At 38.7% G+C, this 12124-nt stretch overlaps 1 protein-coding gene across 6 annotated transcripts in view; it reads left to right on the top strand.

The window, feature by feature from the left end:
• The window catches only part of THADA (THADA armadillo repeat containing), a 136536-nt gene that overhangs the window by 73928 nt on the left and 50484 nt on the right, over nt 1-12124 (top strand). For all 6 annotated transcript variants that reach the window (XM_039357750.1, XM_039357749.1, XM_039357747.1 and 3 more), the window contains one exon: nt 9675-9843. In XM_039357750.1, the coding sequence (XP_039213684.1) occupies nt 9675-9843 (169 nt within the window). The remainder of the gene's footprint in view (nt 1-9674; nt 9844-12124) is intronic.

The raw sequence follows: 12124 nt of genomic DNA, 5'->3' as shown, positions 1-12124 counted from the left end.
TGGTGTTCAAGTGGGGCTCCATCGTCATCTATTGTGGTTATTTTAATTTGGAATCCTGTATGGAGAAGGGTGTTGAAATGGCCCCTTTGAATTCCATTAAGCAATAATTTCATTCACTCCTTCATTTGTTCATTCATTCAATTAATTTCTGATTAATTTCAATCACAGAGTAACTCGGGGCAGTGTACAAAGAGATTAAAAACATATCAAAATAACAAGGAAGATCCAAAAGATCAAGCAGTTGCTTAAGAGAGAAAGAATGGCAAATAAAGAATGCAATTAGAAATATAGAATGGCCAAAACAATTGGGAATAAATGACATTTAAAAAATACTGTTCCCTACTGAATATTATGAGTCATTAAATCCTAGAGTTGGAAGGGATCAAGAAAGACTTCTACTTCAATATCCATCCCAGGATAGGAATCCTAGACCATTCCAGACAAATTGCTGTCTAATCATTTCTTGAAAACCTCCGGTGATGGAGCTGTTCCATCACTTAATAGCTCTTGTAGTCAGGAAATTTCTCCTTATTTCAAGATTGGCTCTCTCCCTATTGACTTCCACTTACTAGCTTTGTCTTTCCCTCAAGTACTATGAGAATTCTTCCATCCCCTCTACCCTGGAAAACATTCCATCATATATTGGAAGACTGCTATCATATCCCTGCTTAGCTTTTCTTTAAGCTAAACATATCAGCTTCCTTTAACTAATCTTTGTATGATGTAGTCTACAAATTAGAGTTCCTCAGTGTCCTTTTATTGTGTTGACTAGAACTAGACACAGAACTGCAGTGTAACTTGGAGTGGTACTATCACTTCCTATTATTTTGATATGATGTTTCTCATTCTGTATATGAGAATCCTAACAGTCCCAAATGTTTAGGGTAGTCTGTGTGGCTGTCAAAGGGAATACCTGCTACAACCTTTTTTTTTTTTTTAGCATAATGGTAGCATTGGAAAAGGGGCTAAAATGTACTTTCTCCTGCCAGGAAGAAGGTGACATGCATCACTAAGTCATAATTTATAGCTTATATCAGTGGTGGCGAACCTTTTTGAGACCGAGTGCCCAAACTGCAACTTGAAACCCACTTATGCATCGCCGAGTGCTGGGGGCATGGCCAGAGTGGGAGTGGCTACACAGTGGGTGTGGCTATGGTGGTCATGGTAGCATGGGTGGGTGTGGCCAGAATGGGCAGGGCCACCTCAATGTTACTCATGGGGACGGACACCTGTGGGAGCCAGACAGGGTTGGGGGAGATCCAAGAGGTCTCTGGCAGGTGGGACGGTGGGCAGGAGGCTCATCCTGCAGGGTGAGGCGAAGCAAGACAAGGTGAGCAGGGGGCAGGGCAGTAGAGGTGGTAAAGCACGCCCATGCCCAGCAAGCCAAAGGCTATCCCAAGCGGGGAAAGCCAGATCTCCATCGGCGCCATGGCCCTCCAGTCCCAGCTAGGCTTGTGTGCCTCTCTTCATCTCTGCTGGGCCTAGGTGGATCTGGCTTTCCTGCTTGGGGTGGTCTTTTGCCTGCTGGCCCTGGGTGTACTCTACCACCTCTAAGCCTAAGTGGGGCTTCCTAGCTGACTGCTTCATCTCCTTTGTGCTGGGCAGGAATGCAGCTCTGGGCGGTGGCCTAATGACCTGCTCGAGTAGCTGGTAGCCGTGGTAGGTACTGAGGTGTGCAGGGACGGGGGGAGCGGAGAAAAAAATCCTGATCCCACATAAAGTGGATTATTTTCTCTGCCATACATTTAAAGCTCTCTTTAAAGTTTACTTACTACAGAATGTGGATCCTTCCCATTCTGCTGCATCAAGCAAAACAGTCTGGCAGCTGAAACGCCCCTCCCATCCCACATAAGGAGGCTTCTCTCCTCTCTCCTTGGCTTTTTGCTCACAGACGGTCTAGCAGGGAACAGCCAAAGGGAATGGAGAAAAAAAACCTGATCCCATATAAGAGACAGGATTTTCTCTGCCATACTTTTAAAACTCTCTTTAAAGTTTACTTACTGCAGAATGACAATCCTTCCCATTCTGCTGCATCAAGCAAAACAATCTGGCAGCGAAACTCTCCCCCCCCCCGCCCGCCCATCCCACGTAAGGAGCCTTCTTTCCTCTCTCCTTGGCTTTTTGCTCCCAGATGGTCTGGCAGGGAACAGCCAAAGGGAGTGGAGAAAAAAAACCTGATCCCATGTAAGGGGCAAGATTTTCTCGAATACTGCTATACTTTTAAAACTCTCTTTAAAGTTTACTTACTGCACTGAGCTTTCTGCTCCCTCCTCACGGAGTGTTCTGCTCCCGCAGCCCCAACCCCCACATGGAGTGTTCTCCTGCAGCCCCAACCCCTGCACGGAGCATCCTCCCGCTGCCCCAACCCTTGGATGGAGTGTTTTCCCACCGCCCCAACCCCCGGATGGAGCATTCTCCTGCCACCCCAACCCCCGCATGGAGCTTTCTCCCGCCACCCCAACCCCCGCACGGAGCATTCTCCCACCGCCCCAACCCTCGCACAGAGTGTTCTCCCACTGCCCCAACCCCCGCACGGAGCATCCTCCCACTGCCCCAACCCCCGGACGGAGCGTTCTCCCACCGCCCCAACTCCCGCGCGAGCTTTCTCCTGCTGCCTCAACCCCCGCACGGAGCATTCTCCCGCCGCCCCAACCCTCGCATAGAGCGTTCTCCCACTGCCCCAACCCCTGCATGGAGCGTTCTACTCCTGCCGCCCCAAACTCTCGCATGGAGTGTTCTCCCGCCAACCCAACCTTCGCAGAGCACCCTTTCACGCTCTGCTTGCAAGGCCCTGTCCACTGTCTTTCAATTTCCCTTCTTGCTGCCGGATATTTTCCATCCATTCCTATGAGTCAGAGCTTTGGGTGGAGATCGGCCGCCTGTGCCCACCGGGCCTGCCCGCCAGCCCACACTTACCATGACAACCGGCCAGCACTGCCTCTTCTATGACTTCCCCCGCAGTTGGGACACAGCCAAGTTTGTCGCCGCTGGCACCTACAGGTTGTCCGCCAAGCGCAGCTCATCCCAAGGAAGGACGAGCTCCTCCTCCTCCTCTGCGAGGTCCCACCCTGCCTGCCCATAAGCAAGGTATGTCTGCACTGCTGCATGGGGGGAGGCAGCACCTCCCCAACAGCAGCTCCAGGCTGGCTGGTTTTGGCGAACATTTAGAGACCACGTGCGCTGGGGCGATGGCGCGTGCCCACAGAGAGAGCTCCGCGTGCTGCCTCTGGCACGTGTGCCATAGGTTTGCCACCACTGGCTTATACCACACACTAGCTCATTCATAAATTGCATTAAGAAAGAATAGAAAAATATTTTGAAAGGGCAACTTGGCATTAGTTCTCATTTGCAATATTTGATTAAAAGTAATACAAAAGTAACATTGCAAAACTGTTAATTTTCTGCCTTATGAGGTTTTAAAATATGTAAAGGAAATAATTAAATGAAGTTAATAAATGCTTAGTAATTTGTCAATTTAAAACTATGTCTTTTTGCTTTTAAAGCAAGTTAAAATGTTTTATCTAAATAGTTTTTAGGGGTGGCACAGCCAATATTTAATGAAGGGGCTTGAAACTAGATGATGTTATGCTTGAAACATTGAGTTTTCATCTTTTCAACTTGGTCAATATTGATAGAAATATAAATATGGACTGTGGGTTTGGGTGTTGTATCTTGATTAGCTATTTGTTTGCGGAGGCAAGTCATATCTCACCTTGAGAAATGTGCAAATAGCATTACCCTTGATTTCTGTTTTATTTTGTTTAAAAATACAAAAGTAAATTAAGATTGTGCCAGGTAGAATAGATAATTTGTTTCTGAGTCAGGTGCAACTATGTATGTACAGTATGTACGGTATGTACCTATGTATGTATGTATGTATATAAAATATTCCAATGGTAATTTTGTGACTGTTGCGTTTTGTTTTAGCTCATTACAGTCAAGTCAGAAATGACTTGAAAACTAATGGGGTTAATTAGTTCGATTTGAATGTCTGTGGTTCAATGGTTCATCTATTTGTCTTGAATATTTGCATAAACCTATTTTTATTTGCCTCCAAGATAAACCTTCTTATGTAAGGGAAGGGGAAAGTTATAACAGTGGAGAGTGCCAAGTCAGATTCTTTGGGATTTAATCTTAAAAGATGGATCTGTTTGCAGGCTCTATGTTCTCTTAACAAAATGTGCTACACATGTTTAAGATTGTCAGTCAGTAAGAGCAATTACAAGGCTCTTAATCAGGAGTAAATAACATGTTCTCTGTGTTTATTGCTTAAAATTAAAAAATTCTTATGAGCTAATGGGAAACAAAATGTAGACTATGTGATCTTCCACTGGGGAAGAATCAACCTCATCTAGTCCATTCCATTGTTTATTAAACTTTTGTTTCTATTGGGAAAAATGAATTATCACTAAATTTGACTATCCTCTTAAATCATCTTCACTGTTGCCCATTTCTTTGGATCTGTATATCTGGGGTTTTCCTCAATGGAAACGATTGGTCACCCTAAATAATGGTTTTCCTAAAGTCACCTATTACTGAGTAAGGTTCTCATGTACTTTATATTTCTATTGTTGACATCAGTAAAATGGCTGTAACAAGAAAGCAGTTGCTTTTGTTTGTTTTATATTATTTTTCAAATAGCTTCAAGTTGGCAGAATTATCCTTTATTATGAAGAAAACCAATGATAATTAAAGAAAAAATGTAATAAATTCCATGTGGCTTTAAAAAATTGCAAAACAAAATTAATTGAACTCATATTGGGATGGAGAAATGAGCTCTGTGAAATGCAATAAACATCTAGTTCAGTGTTTCCCAATTTCAACAACTTTAAGGTGGGTAGACCAACTCTCAGAATTTCACAGCCGCACCAGGGTTTTTTGTAGGTCCTTAAGCTAAGAATAGAATGCTGGGTGGGCAGCAGATCCTCAGGCCCAAGCCTCAGCTGAGCCTCAGTTATGCTCCTGGAGCAAGGAGTGGGGCAGAGGGATGGGGGCAGAGTGTTTGGAATGGCAGTGGCAACAGGCTATTAGTGGTGTCCTTGCTTGTGAACTGGCACCATCCTCCTTGGCTTGCAGACCTGCCAGTTATGCTTGCAGAGTAGGAAGGGAACTAGATTTGGCCCTTTAGACAAAAAGCTTGCCACCCTTGACCAAAGAGATTGTATTGACTCTGGCTTTACTAAATGAGATTTTGAAGTGTTGGTCTGTTCCAGCAATTTTCTAGGTTCAAAGGCAGTGAGAAATTCAGTTCTGCCTTCTCTCTCTTTCTTTTTTCTCTAGTAAACTCTGTACCTTGTTACAGATTCCTGTATTGTAAATTTGTACTATCTAAATAAGAATATAAGAGATGCTTTGGATCAGAGGATTTCCTCATCTGGACCAGGATTCTCCAGCTGGTTGGAAAACCATAAGTAAAACTTGTAGAGTGAGTGAGCTTTACAATTAGATGGATAAGCAAAATGTCATTTTCCCATTTGTGTTGTCCAGTAGCAAATGTGGAGATGCTTACTGCTTCTGAAAGTAGGGACTATATTCCAATCAGTAGTTAATTAATTATCACATGACATTCACCTGATTTTTATCAGGTTGATAGTACATTCCGAATAAAGAAAATTAAACTGAAAATTGTAAATTACAGAGATATGGATAGAGAATTTTTTTGGGGTGTGCATTTCATCTATATAGTATATTTTTTGATCATGTAGACATCTTAGGAGAAGCAACGTACGTCTTTAGCCAACAGAAGAATTATTTAGGGCTGCCAGGATTTCAGGAAAGTCTTATGTGGGCAATATGTTCATTTTTTTCATGCTCAGGCATGACATACTTTAAAGTTTATTCTAACAAAGCAAAGGTTAAATGCAGACAATACAAACAGAGCATTTACTTCATTACAACATTTGTGCTTTTACCTCAAGAATTTCCAGGTGTTGCATGATAAAGCCTGTCTGATTTGCTTTGTTTATTCACTTTAAAAAGGCAAATCCCTTCAGAGTAATGGTAAGGGGAAAAGAAAAACCTTCCAAGTCAGTTTCGGTGAAAAGAAAGATCATAGAGAGATTTCATTGTAATCCAGTCTTGTTAAGTCTAGATTTATTGTTGGTATTTTTTAACATGAAGGAATCATGGTTGCTACTAGCACCTTTTATTCTTTGGAGACTTTATTTGACAATTCAAACAATTTCCTATGTTTACTGTGAACTGCCAGAAGGAAATAGTATGTTTTACGGACAGGAACTCCAGAATCAGATACACTGTTGCTGAATGACTTCTTTGTGACTTTAATAACAAGGAAGCAAAAATAGGCAACCCAACCTCAAGTTTTATGACTTGTTTACATCTGCTGGACTATTATGCAGTAATGCCTTTCTTTCTTTCCCTTCTGCTCAATAAATTTATGTCTGGTAGTTTCTGACAAAGAATAGTTGAGGGGAATACAGGAGGAATCAAAAGGTGGAATTCCTTGCTGGAAAATAATGAAATGTATTTCTCCAGTCTACTTCACTAAAGGCTTGTATCTAGAGAGCTATATCCTTCCTCCCTTCCTTCCCCTGTAAGTTAACGGAATTAATATTCTAGCAGAGATGAAACAATTGTGCTTTAAGATGAATGAGTCTTTTTTGATCAGACAATACAATACAGATCAAAATATCCAGGATAGTTTTGCAACAGGTTGTCCCCTGATTAGTGCTGTATCCAACTGACTTTACTTGTTGCTTATGCTGTTCTTGGTTTCTGTACTTTTTTGGGGCTCCAACTTTCATTTCATAATCTCAGTGCCAACTATGCACGCTTATTTCTTTGAAATTTGGCATACTTCATCTTTCAGTAATAATCTAGCTTCTCTCTAAATTTTATCCAGTTCAGTGAGAAAGCGAGCAACCTCCCCCCCCCCAAAAAAAAAGTTATGGATACTTTAAAAAAAGAAACCCAAACAAATTTTAAATGTGTGTAGTAAGAAGAGCCCACATTCAGGGTTTTTTTTTTTTTTTGTCATTTAACTCTTGGGAAAAGATAAAGCTGCTTTAGGTAGTTGCATAGGGGCTCTGTGTTCACAACCTTGTATGCCTGGAATCACATTTTGGGAAATGAACTCAAAAGATTGCACAGCCCGACATCTTATATCTGCCTCTGCCTGACATTAAGAAGCAACTATTATTGTAAGCTGCTCAGAGTCACTGTATCAGTGAGATGGGTGGCATAACAAACAGACAATTGAAATTAGTACTTGATTGTGTCTAAAACAATTTTCTAGTAAGGTGCAAATTTAAATTTGTCTGTAGGTGTACAGGACTTGTTCATGTGGCTATGGTAACTTCTTCTCTTGGGGGAAAGTCAAAATACATGCATGGAAAAAGAAGCTGTCTGCCTTCTTGGCCTGGTTATTTGTAGTCCTAGAAGGAAAAGAGTTTATAATTAATAAACTTAATAAATTGAGGTTGGGAATAGAACTGAATGAGAAAGAAGTGGCATGGAGGGAAAAGGAAAAATATTCAGGCAGTGCCATATATTGTTTAATTTGATATTTGTGAGAGGCATTTCATAACATGGAATAGACCTGTTTTATATAGCTCTGTGTTTGCAGTATTAAGTACTTAATTTGAAATTATTTTAGTTTTGCCTTAATGCATTATACTGTTATATTCACACCTGTATTTAATTTGCCATTATGTAATAAATAATTTTAGATTTCTAAATGCTTATGCTTCTGTTTAAAAACATCTTTAATAAAACACACTAAATCAAGTTACTTGACGTGTTGTGAGTATTTGATTATGTTAGTGAAATGAAACTAATGCAATTAAATACAGTGGAATGTAGCTCTAGAGTGGTTATGAAAAAAAAGCTCTCTGAATCATGCTTTTGGAAAGTACCTTTTGACAAAATATCTGGCAGTCACAAACATTGGCACTGTTCCCATTTTCCATTCTTTCTCCTGAACTGAAGCCAGATTCCTTTGGGAAATCATCATTTGTAAATGATTGTGAAGAGAAAAAATGGCATTCTTGAGTGTATAGTTACTGCTAATTAGAAACTAAACATTAGCAATCATGTCAGAGTTAATTGTATTTGAAAAGAAACATTTACAAAAACCTGTTAAATATGAATAGAGATAATATAGCTTAAATATGGAAGCACTTTAAGATAAATTATATTGCACTGTTGTGGTAAAATGCTATTTATTTTAATTAATCCTTTTGCTAAGCTGCTCATTTTCTTTCCACGTGGTATGTGCTTCTATAAATAAGCCAATAAATGAATTGGAAGAATGCCTACATTAAAGCAAGTGCAACACTGTGTTAACATTGTGCCATGTACCTCATACTTTAGTCACTATTTTCTGATGTGCTATGTTGTAAGCAGATTTTTTTTCCTGCCGAAATCAATAATAGCATGTATCTCATACCAGTAAGGACCACATTTTCAGAAGTTGTGTAGTATTGAACCTATAAATCTGCTGATTTGAAAATATGCCCAAAATAATGAGGTTCTCTAAATGAAATATGGTCCAATAATTAAAATGAAGATTGCTCATACAGGTAGTCCTCAACTTACGATCACAATGTAGCTCAAAATTTATTTTGCTAAATGAGAAATCTGTTGTGTTTTGCCCCATTTTATGACCTTTCTTACCAAGTTTGTTAAATGAATCGCTTCAGTTGTTAAATTAGTAACACAGCTGATAAGTGAATCTGGCTTCCCTATTGATTTGCTTGTCAGAAGGTCACAAAAGGTGATCACATGATTCAGGGACATTGTAACCATCATAAATAGGAACCACTTGTCAAGCATCCAAATGTAAATCACGTGACCATAGGGATGCTGCAATAGCCATAATTGTGAAAAAGGGTCATAAGTCACTTTTTTTCAGTGCCATTGTAACTTCAAATGGTTACTAAACAAACGGTTGTAAGCTGAAGACTATCTGTATTATTATATAAATAAATTATTATATGGCAGAAAATAGGCTTTATATAGAATGATAATAGCAGAGTTATTTTTTGTTCTGTGCAGCCTGACAGCAGATACTGGCTACCGGGATTCTTGTTCTGTACCCATTTCACAGAAAACAAAATTCTTTTGGCTGTAAGGAAATCCTTAAAAATATCACTTAAAAGGGAGCTGTGTCTTTTCCTACCTCTAATTGGTGTCATCCGCCTAGCTGAACTTAGATCAGCTGCCATGCCTTTTTAGAACTTGTCTTTATTATGGTGTCTTCTATTTATTGCTAGGTAGGGTTTGTGATATAAACATTTTTCATAAGTTGACACCTTGAATGGGATTCGTTCTATATTAGTCAACAGTATATCTCTGTGGTGAAAAGCATAGGTTTCAGGTGAGTATAATTCACATAAGTAAAATACACAATTAAAATACAATTCAAGTAGTGCCACCTTGTGGCATGCTAAATGTATGCAAACTGAAATCAACAAAAAGCTCCAGTCTGTTCCAAAAAAAGCTATTGTTATGATCCTCATAAGGTTATTAAAAATGGTAAGTGCTATGTGTATAAACCATTTATGCATTTCACAAATCATTTTCAGATGAAATATATAATTTATGAGGATTGCATAAATATTTTCTTGAGTATTTCATTATAAATACTGTTCTTGAGATACCTTGTGTATGCATGAGATCTGAAAAATTCTGCCTTTCTGTCTCCTGACTTCTAGATGTGGTAACTCTCCTGTGTACCGTTCACGTGAACTGGCTGGAAGAGCCCTTGTTCCCTTCGTTATGCTAAATTTGGTGCCACAGACAGTATCTTCTTTGTTAGCCGGCCTTCCACATAGCACTGATCCTTATATACGGCAGAATGCAGTTCATGGAACGCTATTACAAGTGAGTTTTGCCTTTTTGCATAATGTAGCCTCAGTGAGGTAAACACTTATTCACAAAAAAGTAATATCCAAATTGATAAAAACTTGTAACAGACTTATGATTAACTTTTAAAAATCGGGGTGATTCCCGTAGTCAAGATATTAAAAATGGGATACAGACTTTATTTCAATAATTGACCTTGCAAAAAGTCCCAAAGATAATGCATGATCATTCTCAAATAAAAGAGGGAAGCACTTGATCATGAAGGTGGCTGTTGGACTAACTAGCTAACCCCATCTCCCCCCTGCACTTCCTGCTCCCCCTCCGCTCATCTTTTTAATTTCATATTGTTGTACTTCTACTGTTAATTTTCAGTGTTTTACTCCTTTGCTATTCTTATTTTTACATTTTTTATCAAAAAAATTAATATACATGAACAAATATGCATGAACTGTAACTTAATAAATGAATCTTCAGTTTTAAATGCAGGTATTTTGTATCAAAGTGACAATATAACTATAAGCTTACTTTTAAGAAAAATAACTACAGCATACACCAAAGATTTATGAGTCATTTCAGTTTGTACTTTTTCTAAGTCAAGGTTGAGGGAAATCTCAGCTTTCATTTTTACTGAACAAGTAATTCCTAGTACCCCAAACCAGCATGGCCAATTGTGTGGGATATTGGGATCTGTAGTTCAGCAACCTTTGGAAGGCCATTGCTAAGTGATTATTGCAGGCTAACTCTGCCCACATCCTGGAGTTCGATCTTGACCAGCTCAAGGTTGACTCAGCCTTCCATCCTTCCAAGGTTGGTAAAAGGAGGACCCAGATTGTTGGGGCCAATATGCTGATTCTGTAAACCACTTAGAAAGGGCTGTAAAGCACCATGAAGCATTATATAAGTTTAAGTGCTATTTCTATTTATCATGACATCACCCTGGACACTTTATATTGCCTTTTTCTGAATTTCCTGAAGATGTATATTCCAAATCTTTTCAGATATTCTGAAAATATTGCTTTGCTCTACATTGTAGAGTTGCATGAAGTATGATTGCAAAGTATATTATATAATTTGTAGATAGGATGGAATGCATATTAATGGTAGAGTTCTTACTTGGAATTGAGTTAAGCCTAGATTTTATTTGTATTATATGATTATTTAAATTTCTTCTTGGCTACATATGCTTATGCTCTCATTCTCCTGTCTTTTAAAATTTTGCTTTTTATTTTTTGGCAGTAGCTTAGGAAAGCAGCAGCATTTTATGCTGTGTCTCTGTTCATATGGATTATTTTTCCCACGATAATAAGGAATGGTTCTCATAGGAAACTTAATGTGTGAGGGCATGGAATAAAATAGAGGAGTTCAATTTTAATGTGTAAAGTTACTATTACAGCTTAGTTTGGGGTCCAGTATGGGGGACCAAGAGCTACACTTGGACATTGAAGGGGCAAATTCTAAAAAATGGGTCAGAACAGGATCATAACTGCTTTTGAAAAAATAACCAACTAAAAGTATGGAAAAATCAAATATAATGATTAATTTCCTTCTCTGTCCTGTTGGTAGGAAATTGTCTTACAGGCAAAACAATTTTTAAAAATGACATGCAAAAATAGCCAATCATATATGAAGATTGCTTGGTGTCTTAGGGTATCTGGCTGTATCCTCTGTGGACATTTCACCCCTCCCCATAATAACATGCATTTTGAGTAATAAGTTGTGTAGTAGAATTTTCAGTTAACTCCCTTGGCCTTTTGAAATAAGAATATTGCTAATCATGTATTTTTGGTATTTGACTTGGCAAAAGTATTTGACTTGTAGTTTTTCATAGGTGATTTATAAAGGCTGTTATTATGAATGAATGTTATAATATGTAGAGATCAAAGCAGAAAAACTACTATCATTAAATATTTTTCATTGCCCCTTCCTTGCAGTTGCTCTTCTTTATAGTTCAGTTTTATTGACCAAGATAAGCTTTCCTTTGAAGCTGAAAAAAAAAGTTCTAATGTCAAGTGGAGAGGAAAACATAAAAATTATGGCTATGTACCTTTTTATTGTTTTTGTTGTTAAATTTTTACATGGAGTCTTGTATCAACAGGTAGGTAAACTTTATTATGTTGTCAGGTATTCTAAGTCTTTAATATTTAAGCAGCTACTGCACAAAAGTATCACTGAATCATCCATTTAATGAGTAAATCAAACTGGAATATGCATGTATTGAGGACGGTTTATAAATGATGTCGTGATTATGTCCTAGGATGTTTTTCATCCCATGTGTCTCTGCTGTTTGTTTTGTAGGTGT

The sequence above is a fragment of the Crotalus tigris genome, unplaced genomic scaffold (assembly GCF_016545835.1).
Source record: "Crotalus tigris isolate CLP2741 ecotype Arizona unplaced genomic scaffold, ASM1654583v1 scf7180000018941.1685476, whole genome shotgun sequence".
NCBI lineage: Eukaryota > Metazoa > Chordata > Lepidosauria > Squamata > Viperidae > Crotalus > Crotalus tigris.
The sequence above is the reverse complement of the archived record's forward strand: the minus strand, read 5'-3'. Positions and strand labels throughout refer to the sequence as shown.